The 27,129-nt window shown below is 35.1% G+C and overlaps 1 protein-coding gene across 1 annotated transcript; it reads right to left on the bottom strand.

The window, feature by feature from the left end:
* Positions 1-88: 88 nt before the first annotated feature.
* Positions 89-4,240, bottom strand: LOC139902695 (cyclin-dependent kinase D-3-like). The gene is made up of 7 exons (XM_071885300.1): positions 3,704-4,240; positions 2,363-2,661; positions 2,077-2,185; positions 1,332-1,457; positions 674-909; positions 328-597; positions 89-155 (listed from the first exon to the last, which is right to left on the bottom strand). The coding sequence occupies exons 1-7, from the start codon at positions 3,812-3,814 to the stop codon at positions 89-91; spliced, it is 1,218 nt and encodes a 405-aa protein (XP_071741401.1). The 5' UTR covers positions 3,815-4,240.
* Positions 4,241-27,129: the final 22,889 nt, after the last annotated feature.

Below are 27,129 nucleotides of genomic sequence, written 5' to 3'. Positions count from 1 at the left end.
TCTGGGTACTTCATAAGACAAAATGCTTTTCAAACTTACATGCATGATTATAAAACCTTAACTGAATAATCTCCTTGTAGATATTTCATCAATCTTCTTCTTCAGGGATTTGAAATTCAAGGTCAAGTTTTCTCTTCAGATGGGTCCTGTCAGCACTGCAGGGTATCAAAATAACAAGATGATTAAATATGAATCAAACTTGACACAATAATAAAGCACTTTTGATGTTCACAATAACCAATAACACAAAAAGCCACTAAAGTATGAAACTTTTTCATAAAATGTGAACATATCATTAGCAACATATATAAATTTGATGCTATTTACCTGTTGATTGTTGGTCTAACTGGAGGCCTTGCATCAAAGACAGAAAAATCAAGTGACATTGGTGCGGGCCCACTTCTTTCATTACCGATACCATGATCTCCAACCTTTTCAACATATCCTTCTGGATGCGGGACCACTCTTTTAGACTTTATGGTAGGTGATAGTACAGTAGGACCGAAATCTGACGGTTTTGACACTATCGAATCCTTTTTCGGCGGAGGCCTTGGAAGCAAAGCCGGTTCAGTAGGTGGTGGGCCAGAAGAGAAGTACCTGTCACACAACTATATTTAGACGGTTTATCGCTCAAAATTTTTACATAATTTGTAAACTAGCAATCAACGGTTACCTGTGTTCTAATGCCTGTTGTGCTGAAATTCTGGCCTTTGGATCATACGCAAACATCTTGGATAACAGATCCAAAGCATCATCATTGGCCATTGGAAACAATGTCCTAAGTGACTGCCCCGGAACAAACTGGTACTCAACGTAATCGGGTAGATAAATCATATCTGGCCATTGAGAGGGTTTTGGGGTCCCAAAGGCAGCAAATATTTTGCCCAATTGATCGATGTCACTGCTACCCTATATTTTCAATAACACTGATTAGCTCTATAAAACTTATTTATATTGATTTTACAGATTAATAATGTCTACTCGGCAAGTACTCGTCAAACTTGGTCAAATTTTGGTCAAACTCCGGACAAAACTTGGGCAAAACTCGAAAAATCGGTCAAATTTGGTCAAACTCCGGACAAAACTCGGGAAAAACTCGAAAATTGGTCAAACAGAAGTCAAAATCGGTCAAAGTCTCCGAGAACTCCCCGAGTTGCCGAATAGTCCCTGTAAAGTCCCAGACTGAGTATCAATTTTTGCAATCTTGGGTAGGTGAGTCAAATGCTTATAGGAGATGGATATCATTTGAACTCTTAAAATCAAATCAACCGTTTTTTTACAAAAGTTAATGCATGTTTCAAGTGAAGATGACACTTATAGCCCGAACTCACCTGCAGAAAAGGTCGGCGCAGAAGGAGCTCAGCAAATATACAAGCTGCTGCCCAAACATCAACCCCGGGACCATATTGTTTTGCACCAAATAATAGCTCAGGGGCTCTATACCATCGAGCAAAAACCTAATCAGAGATTTTTCGAAAGATGGTAAATTTACAACACCCATACATGTTTAAGACATAAATCAGTAACGGTTATAAAGATGAGGTTCAGTGTTATAAAGATGAGGTTCAGTGGCTATGTACACAGTTGAAGTTATAATCTAGTTAGTCACAGAATCTTAGTTCTTGTTTGAAAATGGGTTTATTGTTTGGTTATGCGCAAAACTTTGGACTTTTTATTATTGTATGGTCCCAAACTTAAAACCATCTTATATACGAGTTGGACCTTCTAAAATCTTTATTGTATGTCATATGTGACTTGAATCCGAGACTTGCTGATCATATGGTCCCATCTTTGGATACAATTGAGGTTTTAGAAAGTTTACATCATACAATAAATGGTTCTAAAGTTATGACCATGCAATAGTAACAAGTCCAAAGTTTAGCGCATAACGAAACAGTAAACCCCTTGAAAATAGCCAAAATAAAAATGAACAGTAAAACTATTCAACTGAAATAAATACAGCTTTAATCTCTAGTAGCATATTTATCAAATATGCATTACTAGATAGAGGCTCTGTTAAACATTTCGCTGAAACGAAAACTTAACCCATTGATTAAATTCTACGATGAGTGATACCTGGTGAGTGAACCTTCTGTCGGGACTACCAAATATGCGTGCCAGACCAAAATCTGCAAGTTTTAGTTGTCCACCGGGTCCGATCAAAAGATTATTTGGTTTCATATCCCTGCCAATAGAAAATGTAAACAATCAAGAAAATTCAAAGAGTGTAGCAAAAAGAAAACACAAAAGCAACAGACTTTTGTAACATCGTTTTTAACACTTTCAAACTAAAAATAACGTGTAACTGGTTACAAAACTTCATGTTTGAAAGTATACAAAATGATGTATTGGTGCAAGTTACCTATGCAAAATCCATTTCTTATGACAAACAGCAAGTCCTTTCAACATCATTTGAACGTATGACTTTATATCAGTGGGTGAAAGAACAATGTTCCTATCCCGAATAACCGCTTCAAGATCTGTCTCCATAAACTCAAAAACAAGATGCAAGTCCCCTTTATGAGGAAAACAATCAGTCAGCTCTATAATATTCGGATCCTTGAGCTCTTTCAGTAACTTTATTTCTCTAAGGGCAGTAAAATTGACTCCTTCCTTTTGTTTACCAAGACGAATCTTCTTTATAGCAACTGTTTGTCCCGTCTGTTGCATAAGCCAAGAGTTAAAACTATACCACATAGGTATGGTTAGCCTAAGGAAACATAAGTACTTGACCAAATTTAACCACGAGTCTAGATTTTCTAACAACTTTTTTCTTTTTGAATGACGGTTAGGAGTCACTGACGAGGGTCTGAATGCGATGTCGGAACCCACACACCCGATCATTTCTTGGAATGAACATTACAGTCCTACCACCCCTCAGGAGGAAACCACCACAGCGAATCCATACGAGCATCGCGTGGTAAAACCCCCTCGGGTGAGGCTCAAACGGAAGACGTCCGATACCTCCGAGGCCCATGAAATGTGCGGGTAACCTCAAGGGAAATATTTTGCAGCATATGGGGGTCGAACCTTATGGGAAGTCAGGTCACCATCAATACGCCAACACCTTGACGTTGATTTTCTATCAACTAAAAGACCCATATAATGATACTGCATTCTCCTTTTTTAATCAAAATTAGGCCTCTATAACAATGTTTTTGTTAACGATATGAGATATAAACAACCTTCTATCAGTAAAATGAAGAATAATACTAGAAATAACATCAATAATTATCAATACAACATGGATCTCCAAACATTATCACTGTATAACCAAATATTGAAAAGTGTTACACAAAACACATCAGCATTAAGAATGCTTAAAATTTCATTGGCATACTTTGTTCCACATCGATCACTATAGTTTGAGCCGAACCAGTTCAAGCACGAAGCTTAAAAAATCAGTCCATTTATGTCAGTTTTATATATCATAGAATAGCACATTTTCTCCCAAATGGTCCGCACAGATTACTGTAAACTTCATTAAAATTTACTTATACCATGTGTACTTATAACACGTTTAGGCATATCTTTAGGCACACAGATTAGGCATCCGTATCGTTTTCCGGTGACTACAATCCCCTGTTTCAAGTAGAAAAAAACCCTAATTTTTAAATTACAGTCATACGAACCAACCTAATTTCACATTCGCAAGTTATATAGATATATTTATATAAATAATAATGCAGTATAAGAATAATACCTTAGTATCAATGGCTTTGAAGACAACACCATATGTACCTTCTCCGAGAACTTCACGTTTCAGGTATCGATCAGCTACTTTTTTTGTTACTAACTGATCCAAATCCGTCATCTCTTTATTCTCAATTATTACTCAATTCCGTGTTTAATTCAACAATATTTATTCACGTTAAATCAAAATTAGTAACCCTAGCATACCGATATTTTTCATAAATTATGGGGATTGTATACTACTGGCTTCTCGAAGTTAGAACCCTAGAAATTGATTTAAGCAGGGTGTTTTTTCAGGGCAGAGATAATAAAAATTAATTTTGATTATTAACCATTCTTAGAAAGAAAAGAAATCGAGAGCACAGTGTTAATGCAGTGAAGTTATACAGTAAATAGTAAACTACATTGACTTGTACCTCATGCAGGACTAGGTGTACCTTATCCTTTATCTGTTAGCTTTGACCAGTCTTAACTGAATAATGGGTAAATTACTTCCTTTTGGTCTTCTACTGATGATGCATTGAAAGCTGTTGGTTTGTATTGTCAGATTTATTTTATTCAAATAAAAAACAAAGTAGCTATGATTCATGCAATCTGTGTAATCTTTTTAGTTTTTAAGCATAAATGGACATTATTACAAATTTCATAATTTAGCCAGCAGTGGAGCCAAAAGGGGAAAAGCTCATATGGGTTGTGTAGATGTAGTTTGGACCTTAGATCATACGTTGTATCTAGATTAATGGCGGAAACACTAATTAGAATGAGTCGAATACGTATTAGACTAACGGGATCGAATTAACCAATGAATAATTGATAGAATCGATGCCTAAGACTGTGTATTCGGTTGGTAAGGGTTTTGGGACGATTAGCAGCAAGTAATACGACGGCCTAAGGGTTTATGGTGTGTAACCTAACACAAAACCACGAAACCCGTATTTATACTAAATACAGCGACCATCGGCCGGTGGTCGGGGACCTTCGGCCGATGGTGACAGTCCCTCGACCGATGGTCCCTACCATCGGTCGATGGTCTTGAGCAGCCAACCGACTGCTTGACCTATTCACGACATTATACTAAGCATCATAAACACAAAGTATAAGTGTCCACGTACATATATGACTGAAATATCAAGTACATAACAAATAGAACAATAAACGTAATAGAACTCGGGATTTATGCACCAACAAACTCCCCCTAAGACCTAGTTCTATTCCATAAGTCTTCAGTCATCATACGGATCGATCACCATGTTGTTCAAGTAGCACAGCTTAGCCACTTTAACATACTGTTCAGCCTGTACCCTGTTTTCACGACGATAAAGCATACGGTTATAGTACAAAGTAAAAATATCAGCTTCGGTACAGTTCCTTAACCAGATCGGATCCAACACACGAATACAATCGATATCATCTTCCTTCAGCTTATCTAAAACAATCACAGCTTCCTCAGAACGATCATCATAAAACCACCAACGAAATCTCTGACTCCAATTCTGCGGCAATTTTCTTAACGGAACCTTCTTCATAGTCTTTGCCGGCTTATACTTCAAAATTTGTCGAGATACTCCATTAATAGGATCAACCCTGTACTTAATCCTCGGATACTGTGGTCTAAAATCCTTCCAGTTATTCGAATTGTACGCGATTCGAACTTTCTTAACCAACAATGATGAGCGATCGTTCATTCCACAATACAACATCTTTAACCTGGCAATCTGCATAAGCTCAAAATACGGCAGTGACTTGAACTCATGACCATGTTTGATGTAGTCAACTCCAAACTCTCGTTTAATTGTAAACATGTTGAATTCTTCAATGTATGCCCAGGCCAAGATCCTTCCTTTCGCACCTTTCCTCAAATTTATCATCTTCAAATACTTTGGCTCAAGCTTCGGTTTTTCACAATACTTTCGAATCCTCAAAATATCACGCCAGTCAGCTTCTAACTTCGCAGCAACCTCATCATTATACTTGACTGGCAAGAACCCTTCAGGCAAAACCTCAGTTCTCTCTTTCTCTTTACACCTTCGATTCAAAACTTCGTCAGCTGTTCTAAACAACTCCTCAAAACCAGGAAGATCTTCATTCCTATCATTCATATACGTAGGATATTCTTCAAAAGTAACATCTTCCATTAAACCATCAACTTCCCCATCATCGATATCCTTAGAAATCTCAGGGCCAAAAGAATCATCCTCTGATGGAGGATCATCGGACTGTGCGTCAGTAGCTTTAGCTTCTTCTTGCTCTAGACGCACCAGCTCGTCCAGCTCAGCTCTGGTGAAGTTGTGAGGGATCTCCCCCTCCTCTAAATCATCATAAACAACAGAATGCTTGAGCTCATCCTGTTTAGAAAAGAATTCACTAAAACTATAATCAATTTGTAAAGGAATTACTGGCAGTGCTGTTTCTTTTGAAGTACCAGGAGCCACCACCATTTGAACATCAGTTTCTCCCTCTGGCAATTCAACCAGATCAAACTTCTCTTCCCAAGCAGTAATCTTAGCCAAAGCCGACTCTGCCACCTTTCTAGCTTCAGAAGCTTCTTTCTTTGCAGCAGTTAACAACAATGATTGATCACCAACTTTCTTCTGTAACAAATCAACCTGAGTTCTCAACCTAGTAACATCCTCAGTTTTCACACGATTCTCTTCTCTCAACTCCTCCACTTTCGCATCCATATCCTTCTTCATTCTCAGATTATCAGCCATAGCTTGAACATACAAATCATTCAGATTCTGAAGCGCAGATGAACTAACTCCTCCTTCTGCTCCTGTATGTGGTGCCTCCGGAGTTGGAGTAGACACAGTCTCTTGAGACAATTGTTGAACAATTGGCGGTGATTGATGTTGCGGTTGAGTTTGTTGCCGTGGCTAACTTTGTTGCTGTTGTTGACTTTGTGCTTGAGTAGGTGCAGTTCTTTGTGTAGCACCTGTAGCAGAACCACCTGGATTCTTCAAAACCAACTTAAACCTCTTGCTCGGTCTCATCTTTGTAGAAACCTGAGAACCTTCATCTTCTACCAGACGTCTCCTCTCACCTCTAGGAGCTTCTTCACCAATACCAGTATTAACATCAACGGGCTCATCAGCCAAACCTCCAGTACCAGAACCACCTGTACCCTGAGTATTCATCGGCTGATCAACCTCTTCATCACTGTTTGCTAGCTCAAAATCAGGCTCATGACCAGATAGACTGTTCTCATTCCTCCACTTCTTGCCTGGTGGACATTGATAATCTTCCCTCGCAAGATGACACACCAGCTTTCCATCACTAGCACTCTTCTTCTGATTTAATCGATTAAACGTAAGATCAGTCATATGTTTCAGCTCGATGACGTCCTTCTTTGATCTCGGTAGATCCATAGTTTGAGCATTAATCATTATCTGCAGGAACCTCGGATAAATCAAGTATTGTTGGCTCGTAACATTCTCCATCAACAGATCAAAGATAACACCCGAAAAATTGAAATCAGCTTTCAGAATCAAGGCAGCAAACATTCCCTGATAAATCTCACTCAGCTCATCAAATCCGCCTTGTAACGTACTCAAACACTTAACAATCACTAAAGACAGATATCTGTACGGTGGAGTGAATCCGCTTCTTTTGATCGTAGCACGTGTAATATCACCAGCATACTCACATCTCAGCACACATCCAGTAATCTTAGTCTTCGACAGTCTCTTGGGCATTTTCTCATCATCCTCAAACAAAAACGTGTTCCGAATAGTATACTCAGATATCTTAACCTCTTGATCACATACTCGACTTACTATCACAGGCTTATTATCAACAGTTTCCACTCTAGCGTTAGCCCAGAATTCTCTCTGATGAGAATAATAAGCAGTACATGGCATTGACACCGCAACAAATATCCTTGAACGCTTCAAGAATTCAATCACAGTCTTGTACTTGCTAGCATTTGGACCTTTGTCATTTAGACACGCCATCAGATTAGAGTTAGGGCTCGCCTTCAACCCTGGAAGACTAGCAGATGTGGATCCTCCTGATGATTCAGTCTCAGAACTGTGGACAGCTTGTTCTTGATCCATTTGTGCACCTGACATGATTAACAAAAACTGCAAACACAATTCTTAATCAGCGTTAAATTCATGATTAATTAAGTATCACTGATTTATCATCACAGAACATATCACATTAATACGATCACGGTTACATAATCACATGTTCAAAGTTAGATCATTACAGACATAAGATACCGTATCAATGCTAACAGGCTAGCATTATCAAATTACACAATAATCTGAAAATAATCAAACATAAACATAACATCAGAATCAATCATCCCATTATGGGATCCTCTGGCACTAACTTTTCTTCATGTTGAATCACACCAAGTTTCTCAAACAAGTTATACAGTAAAGCTGCATATGGGAATGGTTCTTCTGATTCAAGAAAATCTTTCATCACATGAATGAGAAAGTGTCCCACATTCACTTGAATACCCTCTAGTAGGCAATATAGAAACAAGACTTCAGTACCAGACAGCAAATGATCTCCTTCTCTCCTAAAAGTCACATTTCTTTTGATGATTCTCAAATGTATCTCATGTTGTGGCAAGATATCTTCATCACTAACCTCAACTCTACCAGTATACACTACCTTCTCTGGCTTGCGTTGTAGAGACCCGTCCTAATCCATCCGGACGAAGTCCATATCGATTACAAACGATTCACAACAGTTGATTTCATCGCGAGGTAATTGACCTCTATATGATAAATTTTACAAACATTGCATTCGTTTTTAAAAGACAAACTTTCGTTACATCAACAGTTGACAGGCATGTAAAGCATTTCATAATATATCCAAATATAATTGACTTAATAATAATCTTGATGAACTCAACGACTCGAATGCAACATCTTTTGAAATATGTCATGAATGACTCCAAGTAATATCTCTAATATGAGCAAATGCACAGCGGAAGATTTCTTTCGTACCTGAGAATAAACATGCTTTAAAGTGTCAACCAAAAGGTTGGTGAGTTCATTAGTTTATCATAAAGAATCATTTCATAATTTTAATAGACCACAAGATTTCATACTTCCATTTCTCATAATCATACGTCCCATGCATAGAGACAAAAATATCATTCTTTTGGATTGAACACCTGGTAACCGACATTCACAATATGCATATAAGAATATCCCCATCATTCCGGGATCCTCCTTCGGGCATGATATTAATTTCGAAGTACTAAAGCATCCGATACTTTGGATGGGGCTTGTTGGGCCCGATAGATCTATCTTTAGGATTCGCGTCAATTAGGGTGTCTGTTCCCTAATTCTTAAATTACCAGACTTAATAAAAAGGGGCATATTCGATTTCGATAATTCAACCATATAATGTAGTTTCGATTACTTGTGTCTATTTCGTAAAACATTTATAAAAGCAGCGCATGTATTCTCAGTCCCAAAAATATATTGCAAAAATATTTAAAAAGGGAATAATGAAACTCACCATACTGTATTTTGTAGTAAAAATACATATAACATCATTGAACAAGTGTAGGGTTGGCCTCGGATTCACGAACCTATATTAATTATATATATTTATATGACGGTCAATATTTGTCTAACAATTTAGGCCAAGTCATAGTGTACCACAATCCTAATGCTCGAGTCTGACTCAACAGTATAGTAACATGTTATATTACCCATGCTCAGTTAAAATTCTAGTAAAAGGTGACGTGTGAAACAACGTAACACAAATGGTTTCATAATCATAAAATAGTATTTTAGTATTTAGAGAAAGTCAACTCAAAAAAAATTAACTGAACAGTTAACGGGAAAAGTCAAAGTTCAAGGTCAAAAGTCAAAGGTTAAAGTAAAAACGAGGTCGCATGCAAAAATACAATAACTTATACAAAAATGATTTTTCGGTCAAACATGACTAAACGGCCACTTCAGCGATTTTTAGAAAAATTATCGGAACTCCGATTGATAAACGGCCAAAGATAAAAGTTACCCATTACCAAAAAGATTAAGCATAAATTTTACAGAAATAAACTAAACCTAGACAACTCGTAGTTGCCAACGCGGTTTCGGCGTTTCAAAGTTAATTTTTCAGCTTTAATAAATTTACAAAAGTGACCGAGTAGCCTACTTTGGAGATTTTTAGAAAATTCCTCGAAACTCGGATTGACAAACGGTCAAAGCCTGCAAATTCTAGTTACCACAAAGATATAACATGATTTTTGGCAAAAGTAAACATACATCAGGCCGACCATGACAACTGATACAAAACTGACATTTTTAATAAAAAGTTTCAGCTCTTTTCAGAATTTTAAAATGTGATCAAACAGTCAACTTTGACGATTTTTAGAAAAATCGTCGAGACTCAAATTGACAAACGGTCAGAGTCGTTTGCTAGACCTTACAGCAAAGAATTCAGTGGTATTTTTTCGTAAATCTGAAACAACGCAGATCAGCGAGAATTTCAGTTCTCTTTTCGACATTTTTTCAAAATTTGCAAAACTTCTTTTGTTCATAACTTGACAACCGTTCAACGAAACGAGACGTGCTTTATATGAAAATTCATCTACTCGACGAGTAGAATCCAAATAACCACTTTTTATAACCCAGAAAATTAGTTCACTAATTATGATTAGCAATCTTAATTACGAAATTAATTGTTTAATTCATAACTTTCTAATCGTTCATCGAATCCATTCGATATCTAAATGAAAAGTTCTTAATTTTTCGCTAGCTTTCCAACGACATGCATATCTTATATCTTATCTCATCCCTAGTATAACAACCTTTAAGATTCAACGTAGCCTATCTAAGGGCAATATCAAAAGTACAAGCATGCATAATCCTAAATACTCGAGCACTAGTCAAGGATACACTATTAATAAATAAAAGTTAAGTTATGAGTGCTCACGTATCAATATTGAGATTCAATATTGCAGAAAAGGTACGTAAATGCAACGGAGATGATAAACACTAGTTTGACCTCACGAGCATACCCATGAACCATACCCATCACCTCCATAGCTATAACCCATAATTTCCTTAGTTTTAACCAGCTTGAAACCCGATATAAAACACTCGTGTAACTTGTTATTGTATACTAACATTTGTGTTTTGAAAGTAAACAAAAATATCTTGGAGTATAGCTTTAGATGCATGAGTGTAAGAATGGCAAAACATATCAATTAAATAGAGAATTTCATTTCCCGATCTCTAGTTCAAATTATATTAATATAATATATATATATATATATATATATATATATATATATATATATATATATATATATATATATATATATATATAAAACGTGTAAAAGAGATCACATCAAAAAGTTGTCTAATATGATCCGTGATTTTGCTCTAGTATTATTTAATATAATTTAATTTTTTTTTTAATCTAAATATAATAATGATAGTAATATAAATGAAAACGTGTAAACTTGTTGTCACATAATGATCCGTGATTTTTGTTTGTAAAGAAGACTTATGTAGTCTTTTTATTTATTAATATTATATATAAATATATATTTAATCATATGATTAATTATATATTATATTATATTCACGTTCATGGTAAAAATATTATTTTTACAAAAATGACACGGTCGTGGTCTCACGACTCATGTACCACTTTCGGTTTTTCGGGCGCACTTTCGTACATTTAGAAAACTAGCCTTTTACGTTACGTGACGTGTACCTTTTACAAAAATTAGACTTGCTCAACAATAAATTACCTTTATAAAAATATAACTTATAAAATTGAGCGTTGTGGTCATTTCCTTCTATAAATTAAAGTCTCGTTGTTTGTCAAAATATTTTATTTTAAATTAAACATTTTGTGACACGTACCTTTATTAATAACTAGACTTAAATTAATTAAAAACTAACCCACTCAAAGTGTAACTTAATCTTTTGAGTATTTTGGTCATTTACTTTTATAATTCATATCCTCGTTAGTTATCGAAGTATATTTAATAACATTAACTTAAATCAAAACGTCTTTTGACTAAATTAAAATATATTTATAATATATAGGTTTGAAATACTTTAATAAAATATTTAGATTTTAATTATATTTCAAAGTATATTTGAAGATTGTTTAATATATTATATCCTATAACGTTTATACTTTAAAAAAAATATAATTTCCTTATGCGTCAACGTTTAGTTTGTTTTCCTTAAACTTTCTAAATAATATAACTATATTCCCAAAGTTTCACTTTCACTCTAAATAATAGGAAGGTTAACTAGTTAACGTTTATATAGAAAGTCGAACAGAAAACTCCACTAACATTTGGCTAGTTCCCGTTAATTGACACATTTGTCTTCACTTATAACTCACTTTACCATTTTCCGAATACGGTTAATAATAAGGGTTACCTAATTCAAAGTGGACCTCATAACAGATACTCTTAATCATAATTCAATGTATCCGATAATTCAATCATTTGATATTATCTTTTAATCTCGTCGATAAACTTACATCGAACAAATACGTTCATGTAAAGTATTATTCATTCAATACCTTGATAGCATTTCCAAATTCATAAAATAGATCTCATATCTTATATTCATAATAACTAATCCGTTCAATGTTTCATTAATATAACTCAATTTAAAATCAGACATATTTATATGTATATATATATATATATTTATTTACACATAATTGTTCGTGAATCGTTTGGCATGGTCAAAGGATATTTGATTACAGAAATATAGTTTCAAAACTTTCGAGACTCAACATTACAGATTTTTGCTTATCGTGTCGGATATATATAAAGATTAAAGTTTAAATTTGATCGGAAATTTCCGGGTCATCACATTACCTACCCGTTAACAGAAATTTCGTCCCGAAATTTGATCGAGGTCGTCATGGCTAACTAATAAAATGTTTTCATGACGAATATGAATCGATAATAGAGTTTTATCATAATTGAGTGATATAGATAAAACGATTTGTTTTTGTGAAGAGCACGAATGAAGCTATCACATAAGAGTGAAAATGAATAAATGCAGGTTTGACCTAACAGGTGGCGTAGTCAAGATTGATTTCCGAAATTTAAGGAATTTAGAAGAAGATCTCCATAATAAGATTTGATTCGTCGGTAATTAAGGAGATTAGGATCCTCTTTGATTATACGCGATAATCTGCTTTGATTTGCTCTGTCTATAAATCCACCCCCTTCGTTTCCTTACAACTCACACCTTCTATTCTTTCTTCCTCAAATCATACTTTAAAATATTCGTTAATATGCTCCATCCCATCCTGATCCTTGATATCCTCTTAACTTTCATATCTGTCATTCTTCTTTTTAATCTGCCACCGGAAGAATCTATTTACTTCTACTATACTCTTGGGTTTATAGTTTTTCTAGTCCTCCCGTGTCTTTATATTGCTATTTGCATCGACATCTACGGTTTATAATTTACGGGTGGTTGTTGGGTTTTATATCTTCCCTTATACTTCGATGTCCCTGCTTCTGTCTTCTATAATCATTGTCATCCATAGTTAATGCTCCCTTCTATTTGTTGCGATCTATACTCCAATTTCTGTTTCGGAGCTTTGTCCTTTCGTTTCTTCTTCTTGCGATTTAACATCTCTTGTAATGGTCCGGAATTCGTAGGTATAAATTTCAGAATGAACATAGTAATTGTTCTAAGAAGGAAATGGTAATGGTAAAATAGTGAATTGTTAAATTACCAGAATACCCTGAAAAAGACCGAATTATCAAGAAATATTTTCTTGATATATTTAGAGGTTAGATAGAATGTAAGAGTCGTGTAAATGACACATGATGACGGTATGTCCTGTGAATCATCACGTCCATTAAAAACTCAGCATGAATTACTGTAATATAATGACGTTGATCAAGTGTCATTATTTTATACTAACCCATGCATCAGTTCCCAACACCACTTCAAAAACATTCATATTCAAATTTTTCAGAATTTAGAAACTAACACAGTTTCTTTTATGTTGCAGATATTACGGAGAGATAAATGATACTTGATAAGAATAGTTGTGAAAATATCTCCAAAGATATGGAGAATATTTATAATGGAAGATACGAAGATATCTTATAATATTTAAGATATGATGATGAAGAATATCTGTCTGTGAAGGTTTAGAATAAGAAGTAAGGTGTTTGCTAACGAGTTCAGCAGGCACTGAATCATTTGGATCCTTTGAAGGCAGATTCAGTCTCTGTGATTTGTCCACGGCTTCCTTCATACTTTGCTCAATCCGTTTTTCAGTACCAAATCCTTTCTTTTTCTGAGCTTTACCAACTCACTATCTTTTATCATCAAACTTTTGACCGTTTAAACCATCTGTCATTTTTATGTTTCCTCTGCATTTAATGCTATAATATCTGAATCTCTGGTTATCAATCCGAGGTGGGTTCAGAAGAATCGTGTTTTAGATGATTAAACGCTGGTGGTAATATGGTGGAATATGAAAGGTTCCCCAGTAATAATGACGAAAGGGCAACGTATCTATCGGGGTTATAATAAGACTGGTCTGACTGAAAAATTGAAGTTGACTTGCTGGAGCTGTGACAAAATTGGCTACTTTGAAAAAAAATCGAAATGTTGTTTTTGCTAGAAGAATTCGACGCAGGTACATGTTAGATTATGACTTTGGTTTCGAGAGTTTTTCAGGTACAAAACTTCGGGTAACGTGTGGTTGGATCATCATCTCAATTGTTTATTATTTGAAGTGTCTTCTAGAATTTCGAAGGGTTTTAATTGCAGATTGTCATAGTCAATATCCAAATGATGAAATCGTCCTAAATCCCGAATGATTTTTCATATCCATCTTGTGTGTTATGATTAAAAGTGATGTTCTATCACAGTTTTGAAGTCAAAGTATAGCTTTGAAAAATGTAAAGATCTAAGAGTGATGATTTTGGTTGTATCTCGAGTTGAATTCTGAAATTCCCAAAATCAGTATATGTAATTAGATTCGAATGAGTATGGTTGTTTTGATTTCTATAGAAGAATGTATATTGGTTTAGTTGATGATTATTGAATCAGAATTGAAGAATGTAACATATTAATTGTGATTTTATATATCTCTCGGGTATTACCTACCCGTTAAAATTTTTTTACAAATAATGTTTTGAACAAGAATTCTTATTACAATCTTTATGAAAATATATGTGGTTATATTTTCTTCAGATGTAGTACAGATTCAATGAGTTAATATCATACTAAGCTCATTTGATTTTCGGATTGAATTAGAAATGAATTTTCTCTAAAACATTAGAGATTACATAATCTTTGCGGAGTATTTCACTAATGTAATCAATGCTTCAATATTTATATGTATTTCCTTAGTGAATCATGCTGATGCTCATAGAACTCTTGCTAACTTCGCAAGATATGAATATTGTTTTCCCGTAAATTTCGGGTATATCGAAGATGGAAGTGTATAATCAAACATGTTATTGAATGATACACTTGATTTATTATGAAGTTGAATTCATTGATTTGAAAGGGAGATTGTAATTAACGATGGTTAAGTTGTTAACGAAGGATGTGCATCATAGCATATTAATAATATGAATTAACCGGATAGTTAAGTTCCATACATAATAGCTTAGTACAGAAAGATGTATTATGGTTTCAGATTTCATATACATTGAATATATATAAATCCTCCGGAAAAAAATGAGTTAATAGTTCATAGCTCGTTGATACAATATACTCGTTGTTGATTCGTAATGATTTCCACAGTGATTTCTTGAACTGGCGGAGCTTGTGATGTTAGAGATGCTGACGATTCTAACGATATTGACAGCACTGACTGTGCTGGTGAGGCTAAGGGTACTGCTGATGCTATTGGTAAAACAAGTCTAGCTTGTAAACCGCGCACCATTCTTGTCAGGGTTTCGATTCTTTCCTCTATCATCTCTGTTCACTCATCTGGTTTATGGTTAAGGTTGAGATAAATAATCTCTTAAGATTTTAGAGATTACATAATCACCGCAGGATGTTTCTCCGATGAAGTTATGAATCAATACTTCATTGTTTGTTGTTGTTGGTACTCCTTGGTATCTTTGGTGCGTGTGACGTTGATATCCGATATACAGATTGGGATATTGAGGCGTGTGATACGGATGTGATTGTTGGTGGTGGTAATGATCCTGTTGATGTTAGTAATGGTGGTTGCTGCTGATGCCGGTGATGCTGCTGGTGCTTTTAGTATTGAGGCTTGCGATGTAGATGTTACTGGCGGTACTGGTTACCCTGCTGGTGTTGCTGATGGTGTTTGTAAACTTCGCACCGTATTCTCCAAAGCCACTACCCGAGCGCGAAGCTCGTTGACTTCTTCTATTACGCCGGGATGATCCGTAGTTCGGATGAGCGGATAAATATAATCTAGAATTTGGTGTAGTATATAATCGTGACGAGATACTCTGGAGATGAGAGAGAAAATAGTTTCTCTAATAGGTTCGCCGGTAAGTGCTTCAGGTTCATCGCCAAGAGGGCAATTTGGTGGATGGAAGGGATCACCTTCTTCTTGTCTCCAATGGTTAAGGAGACTACGAACCCATCCCCATTTCATCCAGAATAGATGATGGCTGATTGGTTGATCCATTCCGGTCACACTATTGTCAGAGCTCTAATGAAACTCCATATCGGAATAGCTGTCGTAATCTGATGAGTTCGAACTGGTTGAGGGATCCATCTCGTATGATCAAAGGAATGAATTTTTTTTTTTTGATATAAATAGATTATAGAAGTTAGGTTTGGTATTCTTCAATACATAGTTTACATATGTATATATATCACCAAAATCCCATAAATTACGGAGGAATCTTTGAAAAATGTCATTCAAAGTTCACAGTAACAGATATGCCAGGATAAAATTTCGTCTATACACTATTATGCAATAAATGCAAGAAAACGCGTTTAGACTAAAGAATAATAAGCAGATGGTTTCTTAGGATAGTAGTAAATGATTTCCGACTAAAAATGATAAGCAAAACTTTTGACATGCAAACACGGTCGAAGTCCAGACTTACTAATGTATCCTAACGACTTATCAGTTAGACACACTAATGCAGACCTGGTTCGCTAAGACCACCGCTCTGATACCAACTGTAGAGACCCGTCCTAATCCATCCGGACGAAGTCCATATCGATTACAAACGATTCACAACAGTTGATTTCATCGCGAGGTAATTGACCTCTATATGATAAATTTTACAAACATTGCATTCGTTTTTAAAAGACAAACTTTCGTTACATCAACAGTTGACAGGCATGTAAAGCATTTCATAATATATCCAAATATAATTGACTTAATAATAATCTTGATGAACTCAACGACTCGAATGCAACATCTTTTGAAATATGTCATGAATGACTCCAAGTAATATCTCTAATATGAGCAAATGCACAGCGGAAGATTTCTTTCGTACCTGAGAATAAACATGCTTTAAAGTGTCAACCAAAAGGTTGGTGAGTTCATTAGTTTATCATAAAGAATCATTTCATAATTTTAATAGACCACAAGATTTCATACTTCCATTTCTCATAATCATACGTCCCATGCATAGAGACAAAAATATCATTCTTTTGGATTGAACACCTGGTAACCGACATTCACAATATGCATATAAGAATATCCCCATCATTCCGGGATCCTCCTTCGGGCATGATATTAATTTCGAAGTACTAAAGCATCCGATACTTTGGATGGGGCTTGTTGGGCCCGATAGATCTATCTTTAGGATTCGCGTCAATTAGGGTGTCTGTTCCCTAATTCTTAGATTACCAGACTTAATAAAAAGGGGCATATTCGATTTCGATAATTCAACCATATAATGTAGTTTCGATTACTTGTGTCTATTTCGTAAAACATTTATAAAAGCAGCGCATGTATTCTCAGTCCCAAAAATATATTGCAAAAATATTTAAAAAGGGAATAATGAAACTCACCATACTGTATTTTGTAGTAAAAATACATATAACATCATTGAACAAGTGTAGGGTTGGCCTCGGATTCACGAACCTATATTAATTATATATATTTATATGACGGTCAATATTTGTCTAACAATTTAGGCCAAGTCATAGTGTACCACAATCCTAATGCTCGAGTCTGACTCAACAGTATAGTAACATGTTATATTACCCATGCTCAGTTAAAATTCTAGTAAAAGGTGACGTGTGAAACAACGTAACACAAATGGTTTCATAATCATAAAATAGTATTTTAGTATTTAGAGAAAGTCAACACAAAAAAAATTAACTGAACAGTTAACGGGAAAAGTCAAAGTTCAAGGTCAAAAGTCAAAGGTTAAAGTAAAAACGAGGTCGCATGCAAAAATACAATAACTTATACAAAAATGATTTTTCAGTCAAACATGACTAAACGGCCACTTCAGCGATTTTTAGAAAAATTATCGGAACTCCGATTGATAAACGGTCAAAGATAAAAGTTACCCATTACCAAAAAGATTAAGCATAAATTTTACCGAAATAAACTAAACCTAGACAACTCGTAGTTGCCAACGCGGTTTCGGCGTTTCAAAGTTAATTTTTCAGCTTTAATAAATTTACAAAAGTGACCGAGTAGCCTACTTTGGAGATTTTTAGAAAATTCCTCGAAACTCGGATTGATAAACGGTCAAAGCCTGAAAATTCTAGTTACCACAAAGATATAACATGATTTTTGGCAAAAGTAAACATACATCAGGCCGACCATGACAACTGATACAAAACTGACATTTTTAATAAAAAGTTTAAGCTCTTTTCAGAATTTTAAAATGTGACCAAACAGTCAACTTTGACGATTTTTAGAAAAATCGTCGAGACTCAAATTGACAAACGGTCAGAGTCGTTTGCTAGACCTTACAGCAAAGAATTCAGTGGTATTTTTTCGTAAATCTGAAACAACGCAGATCAGCGAGAATTTCAGTTCTCTTTTCGACATTTTTTCAAAATTTGCAAAACTTCTTTTGTTCATAACTTGACAACCGTTCAACGAAACGAGACGTGCTTTATATGAAAATTCATCTACTCGACGAGTAGAATCCAAATAACCACTTTTTATAACCCAGAAAATTAGTTCACTAATTATGATTAGCAATCTTAATTACGAAATTAATTGTTTAATTCATAACTTTCTAATCGTTCATCGAATCCATTCGATATCTAAATGAAAAGTTCTTAATTTTTCGCTAGCTTTCCAACGACATGCATATCTTATATCTTATCTCATCCCTAGTATAACAACCTTTAAGATTCAACGTAGCCTATCTAAGGGCAATATCAAAAGTACAAGCATGCATAATCCTAAATACTCGAGCACTAGTCAAGGATACACTATTAATAAATAAAAGTTAAGTTATGAGTGCTCACGTATCAATATTGAGATTCAATATTGCAGGAAAGGTACGTAAACGCAACGGAGATGATAAACACTAGTTTGACCTCACGAGCATACCCATGAACCATACCCATCACCTCCATAGCTATAACCCATAATTTCCTTAGTTTTAACCAGCTTGAAACCCGATATAAAACACCCGTGTAACTTGTTATTGTATACTAACATTTGTGTTTTGAAAGTAAACAAAAATATCTTGGAGTATAGCTTAAGATGCATGAGTGTAAGAATGGCAAAACATATCGATTAAATAGAGAATTTCATTTCCTGATCTCTAGTTCAAATTATATTAATATAATATATATATATATATATATATATATATATATATATATATATATATATATATATAAAACGTGTAAAAGAGATCACATTAAAAAGTTGTCTAATATGATCCGTGATTTTGCTCTAGTATTATTTAATATAATTTAAATTTTTTATTTTTTTTTAATCTAAATATAATAATGATAGTAATATAAATGAAAACGTGTAAACTTGTTGTCACATAATGATCCGTGATTTTTGTTTGTAAAGAAGACTTATGTAGTCTTTTTATTTATTAATATTATATATAAATATATATTTAATTCATATGATTAATTATATATTATATTATATTCACGTTCATGGTAAAAATATAATTTTTACAAAAATGACACGGTCGTGGTCTCACGACTCATGTACCACTTTCGGTTTTTCGGGCGCACTTTCGTACATTTAGAAAACTAGCCTTTTACGTTACGTGACGTGTACCTTTTACAAAAATTAGACTTACTCAACAATAAATTACCTTTATAAAAATATAACTTATAAAATTGAGCGTTGTGGTCATTTCCTTCTATAAATTAAAGTCTCGTTGTTTGTCAAAATATTTTATTTTAAATTAAACATTTTGTGACACGTACCTTTATTAATAACTAGACTTAAATTAATTAAAAACTAACCCACTCAAAGTGTAACTTAATCTTTTGAGTGTTTTGGTCATTTACTTTTATAATTCATATCCTCGTTTGTTATCGAAGTATATTTAATAACATTAACTTAAATCAAAACGTCTTTTGACTAAATTAAAATATATTTATAATATATAGGTTTGAAATACTTTAATAAAATATTTAGATTTTAATTATATTTCAAAGTATATTTGAAGATTGTTTAATATATTATATCCTATAACGTTTATACTTTAAAAAAATATAATTTCCTTATGCGTCAACGTTTAGTTTGTTTTCCTTAAACTTTCTAAATAATATAACTATATTCCCAAAGTTTCACTTTCACTCTAAATAATAGGAAGGTTAACTAGTTAACGTTTATATAGAAAGTCGAACAGAAAACTCCACTAACATTTGGCTAGTTCCCGTTAATTGACACATTTGTCTTCACTTATAACTCACTTTACCATTTTCCGAATACGGTTAATAATAAGGGTTACCTAATTCAAAGTGGACCTCATAACAGATACTCTTAATCATAATTCAATGTATCCGATAATTCAATCATTTGATATTATCTTTTAATCTCGTCGATAAACTTACATCGAACAAATACGTTCATGTAAAGTATTATTCATTCAATACCTTGATAGCATTTCCAAATTCATAAAATAGATCTCATATCTTATATTCATAATAACTAATCCGTTCAATGTTTCATTAATATAACTCAATTTAAAATCAGACATATTTATATGTATATATATATATTTATTTACACATAATTGTTCGTGAATCGTTTGGCATGGTCAAAGGATATTTGATTACAGAAATATAGTTTCAAAACTTTCGAGACTCAACATTACAGATTTTTGCTTATCGTGTCGGATATATATAAAGATTAAAGTTTAAATTTGATCGGAAATTTCCGGGTCATCACATGCATATCCTAACAATAACATCTGACAATCTGAATCTACTGGGAATCTTTCTGATATCTTTGCTAGGGTACAGTATCTTAACCCCAGTATGAGGAACGTTTAACAGGTTTGAGAATTCCTCTAAAGTCCACCTATACTGTTGATTAAATAGACCCGAGTGTACAAACTTCTTCTTACCATCCTCTAAAGCAACATTGGCGTAAAATTCTCTAAGTAGAGCAGGACAGTAATAATCCCCAATATCTATGAAAGCCTGACACCCAATCTGTTCCCAAGGACTATAAGTCTGTCGAGTCGCAATGACCTTTTGTTCTACTAAGATTGGTCGATATCTAGCTAGGATTCTCCTACGGTCGTTGTTGAACATCCATTGACCAACAAATGAGCCACCTGACATTCTAATACAAACTACAAGCACTAGCATTAGATGGGCATCACAGAAATTATCAGAGACCAATCATTCAATTAAAATTAATCAAAATAATCTACCATCGGTCCAACAGAATGACCATCGGTCGATGGTGGAGACCATCGGTCCGATGGTTTAGACCTACGGCAGATGGTCTAACCACATACACACACTGGTCAAATAACGACCTTCGACCGAGTGACAAGATGTTCGGCCGATCGATGGACACCATCGGTCGATGGTCAGAGACCGTCGGCCGGAGGTAGTTCATCAGATCTGTGACTCGAAATTGATCAAATCGTCCGATTTGACGTTTCTAGTTCAAATTCCTGTTATAACAGATGCTAAAGGGGCCGTTTATCATACATCAAACATCAATTTCAACAGATCTCAAATAAAACTCATCCGATTTAAAGTTTATACTTCGAACACTAAATCATCGATTACAAACAAACGATTAAGAGTTATGTTACCTTGTTTACGGCGCTAAGATCACAAAGAAAAGATGAATAATAAAAACTGGATCAAAACCTTTCTCCTTAACTTCAGAAAATTAGGGTAAAATCACACAATTTTGGCCAGAGTGACTGACCCGTTCGTCGCTGGGTCCTTTTATACCCTGTCAGTGACCATAGGCCGATGGTCAAGTCCGTCGGTCCGATGGTCTTGACACTCGGGCGAGGGTCTGAGTCCATCGGCCGGATGTAAAGACTGTCGGCCGGTGGTCTGACATTTGAAAACTTTTAAAACTTAACACTTTTCAATATCAGACTTTTACCCATTTACACTAACTCCCCCTGGGACTGATCTCCACAATAAAAAAACATCACGCTTTGTTCCTTTAAGCTCAAAACAACTTATATTCAAAACAATAAGAAACCTAAGGTTCCTTTCACAGTAAACCTTACCCAGAACTGAGTTGTGGACTTAAAAGATGAAATATAAATGCACATGCAACTAACACATGAATGCAAACTAATTCAGAAATGCATGCTTATGCAAATACACAAAGCAAATAACTGTACAAGATCAAGTGTATCATGATCAGCAATATAATAACAGATATAATCAGTAACATTTAACCTTTTAGATCTGTGGATAATAAACCTTTAACATCAGTTTCATAAAGCATTAACATTAACAAATTCATGATGTTATCAGCATAGGAACAAATAATACTGCTTATCATCAGTCACACTTCCAGAAGAATAACATATCTTTTTGTGAGTTGGCATATAAAATTGATTGAATCTTTTTGATTCGGGAATCAGAACTGAACTATATTGACATGTTATTCCATAGTTCATTCACGAACTTATTCATTAAAGCATATACAGAACAACCTTCAAATATATCAATAAACATTCATCAACTTTCACCCTAGACTTCGATGATCACGTTAGATTAATTACTTTAACATTTTTCAATGTCAGATTTACATCACAAAGTCAGTCCTCGTTTGAGATCGCACGATTTCTCGGGTAGAACAATTGAGCACAAACCTGTTGACGCTGTCCTCTTATCACATCAATGTACTTTTGATTCTATTGAACAGAACCATCTCACGATGTTTCTAGCAACCCTGTCAGCCTTTGGCTTCTACCTTAAACTTATACCTTTCGTTTCAGATAACATTGTTAATCTCAAATTTATTGCATACTCTGTTAAGGACGCATACCGGCCGCTATAAACCCCATACTTAAACGGAAATAGTATGATGTATGGTGTTGGATGGATGGAAGTGATATATATATTTGAGTGATGGAAAGCTAAGATACCTTCCAGAAGATATTCCCTCTATCCAGGTCAATAGGCACAATCCCATATCACAGACAAAAGATGTAAAGTTCACTAATTGAGATGTGAACTAAATGATTTAAGTTCTCTATATCTGATGATCTGATAAATTCTCCCCCTCGGATGTAGATAACGAAATCGTTCAAATAAGTCTCCGATTGGAATGTATGTTGTCTCAAACATTGATAACCGAGGAATCTCTGAAACTCTGTTCAATTCTTGATCCATGATTCTCTTGCAGCTATGTAGTGCATCATGTTATTTACAAATTGAAATAAATACATAAATAAACATAAACAATCCATAACTTGCAATTTTTTTTTTTTTTTTTTTTTTTGGATTTTCTGATGTTGCATTTTCTCCTTACAATACATAAACAAAATAAATAAATAAATGATTACAACTAAACATGATGATGACGCACCACTGTCTTTGACATTTGTTATAACTGCACGGAAAACCAATCTTCGTATGTGGAAATCTAGAACCCGATGATGTTGCCTTTTAAAAATCATTCTGTGTCTGTGATACAAAACTGCACTTCTCAACCCTTTTAGAGAAAACACCTCCCTTTGGGTACCCGATATGTATGTTGTTGGATTTCGGTCCAAGTAATAAAGGTAAATAGAAACAAGTATGCATCATAGACAAAATATGCTCACCTTGGGGACTCACAAAATTATCCTTTTGCTACCGAGTATAAATCGTAGTAGGGGAGACCTCAACCGTCTGTCGAGTTTCTGTTCAATCATTTCTCGGTACATATTCAGTGATAAGTAGGTGACTACTCTCAACCGCTGTAAACCTTTCCACGATTTCCTCATCATGATATTTACGCGTTATTAGTGTGATCATCTCTATCTAGAATTAGATCAATAAAGTTTACCAACATATTATCAATCATCATGTATTACTTGTTTTTCACAACTTACATGTCAGTTCAGTATTGCAATCACTTCCCCACAAACATAACAAGCAACTCATTTTCTGATTTTTCACTTTTTATGGATTTTCTATTTTTCTAATTTTTATTTGTTTTTCTGGTTTTTCAATTTTTATGGCTTTTTGATTTTCTCTGTACAAAAGCATAAAACTATCTAAAAACATAAGCAAACATGCAAATTTCAGTAAAAACTAATCTATCATGCAAACGAAAAATGCAAATGATCTAGAAGCTATCATGCAAAACTATTCAAACTCTACAAGCAGTTTCTAACCATTTACAACTCAGTCTCAGGCTTAGATTCCTCTGTGTCAGGAACCTCAGTTTCAGGAATTTCAGTTTCAGGAACTACATCTTGAAGCAACTTAACACCTATCTCATTTAATAGAAATTCAAAACGTGGTTTATCAAAAGCTTTTGTGAAGAGATCAGCCCTTTGGGCTGTAGTGTCAATTTGCACTACATCAATTAACTTTTTCTCATAGCAATCTCTAATGAAATGGTATTTAATCCCTATATGTTTCGTTTTAGAGTGATTTACGGGATTCTTAGTGACAGCTATGGCAGCAGTATTATCAACATAAATAGGAGTGTTAGAGATTTTCAAACCGTAGTCACGTAGTTGCTGTTGTATCCAGATAACCTGTGATGTACAGCTGGCCGCAGCAATATATTCTGCTTCACAAGTGGACTGAGCCACTGCTGTCTGCTTCTTACACTGCCAGGTTACTAGTTTGCTACCAAGAAATTGACACCCTCCTGATGTTGACTTGAAATCTTTCTTGCAACCTCCATAGTCTGAATCACTGTACGCTGTGAGATCAAAACCATCCTCACACGGATACCATAACCCTAAGCTGGGAGTATCTTTTAGATACCTCAGAATCTTCTTGACCACTAACATATGATGAACATTAGGGTTTGCCTGATAACGAGCACACAGGCACACCGCAAACATTATATCTGGTCTAGAAGTAGTTAGGTACATTAGAGAACCTATGATAGCCCTGTACAAAGTAGGGTCCACTGGAGCACCCTCCTTATCTGGTGAAATCCCATGATTAACCGACAACGGAGTCTTAGCTGGTCTCTCTGTATCTACCTGAAAGCGCTTAAGGATATCAGCAACATACTTCGTCTGATGTAAGAAGATGCCTTTATCCGTTTGAGCTACCTGCAAACCTAAGAAAAACTTAATAGTTCCCATGGAACTCATCTTAAACTTCCGTTGCATAACCTTCTCGAACTCATCAACCATACTCTGATCTGTAGACCCGAAAATAATATCATCAACATAGACCTGCACTAACATAAGATGTTGTCCTTTCTTCTTGATGAAAAGTGTCTGATCAATGACACCTCTCCGAAAACCATTTTCAAGCATGTAGTTGGACAACGTTGCATACCAAGCTCTAGGAGCTTGGTGTAGACCATATAGCGCCTTTTCTAGTCGATACACCTTTTCTGGGAAATGCGGATCCTCAAAACCAGGCGGTTGTTCAACAAACACTTTCTCGTTTATCTCACCATACAAAAACGCACTCTTCACATCCATTTGATAAACTTTGAAACCCATATAGGACGCGAAGGACAAGAAAATCCTGATAGCCTCCAGTCTCGCAACTGGAGCAAAAACCTCATCATAGTCAATTTCCGGGATTTGCTGATATCCCTTAACCACCAATCTAGCTTTATTACGAATCACTATACCCTGCTCATCTTTCTTATTCTTCAAAACCCAACGAAGACCATAGGGTACACAACCATGTGGTGGATTGACTAACCTCCAAACCTTAAGATGTTTAAATTGCAACAGCTCTTCCTGCATAGCACTTACCCACTCATCGTACTTTAAAGCTTCGTATACATCTTCCGGCTCGATTTGACACACATAACACGAGTGGGCATGAACAAACACTCTCCCTGTCTTGTTCAATGATGAATAAAAAGCTGTCACCAAATTCGCACTTTCACTTTGAACATCTTCAACTGCAGTCATATTTTCAGTAACCGCGGGAACCTCGGATGTAGAGATAACTCCTGACGTGGATGCCCCAGATGTAGTATTTTGAGGAGGATTGACACTAGGCAGTCCTCTTGTATCCACATAATAGTCTGCCAGACGCTTTGGTGGCAGAATAACACGATTCGATCTCCGTACACCTCCTGCATCTGCTATCTGTTCTGGATCAGTCACAGTAGATGGTTGGTTATATAGAGGATTCAGATGTCTCTCTGTCAATACTGTACGTTCCACATCATCATCTAACTCACTATCTTCATCTGTATCAACTACCCCGTCCTCATTAGACTCAAGATTACCTTGAACACTTTGTGGACTTGGTTGCACGCTAGAAACCGGATTCTGAACCTGCGTAGGAATAGTGATAACATTTTCTGAAGAATTCCGAGAATCAAACAATATCTGAGTCAGAAGTTCTTCCTCTGTAGCACCTGGTGGAAGATTGAATGAATCAAAAAGCTTATCATACTCAAACTGCCATGCATAACCTTTACTGACACGAGGCGGTGCATTGCGCTGAATATCAACTTCAAACTGTTCTTCCAGACGTTGTACACCCGCTTGTTCGGATTCCCGTAACCCAAGAAGATACCAGAAACAACCTTTGAATTAAATTTTCCTCCAGCATCACGTACCAAAATAGTACAAGGCGCGCCAAAGGGTTCGAAATGTTTAATATTAGGTTTTCTCTTATGCAGCAGCTCGTAACAAGTTTTACCATGACGCTTCACCACGAGAACTCTGTTCATAACATAACACGCTGTACTCACTGCTTCACCCCAGAAGGCAATCGGAAGACATGAATCAGCTAACATTGTTCTTGCGGTCTCAATCAAAGTCCTATTCTTTCTCTCAGCAACACCATTTGACTGTGGTGTATAAGCAGGACTGAACTGCTGTTGTATCCCCTTTTCTTTACAAAACTGCAGCATCTGATTGTTCTTAAACTCCGTACCATTATCAGTACGAATCTTTCTCACTTTCAA

This window comes from Rutidosis leptorrhynchoides, chromosome 3 (genome assembly GCF_046630445.1).
Source record: "Rutidosis leptorrhynchoides isolate AG116_Rl617_1_P2 chromosome 3, CSIRO_AGI_Rlap_v1, whole genome shotgun sequence".
Taxonomy (NCBI): domain Eukaryota; kingdom Viridiplantae; phylum Streptophyta; class Magnoliopsida; order Asterales; family Asteraceae; genus Rutidosis; species Rutidosis leptorrhynchoides.
The sequence above is the reverse complement of the archived record's forward strand: the minus strand, read 5'-3'. Positions and strand labels throughout refer to the sequence as shown.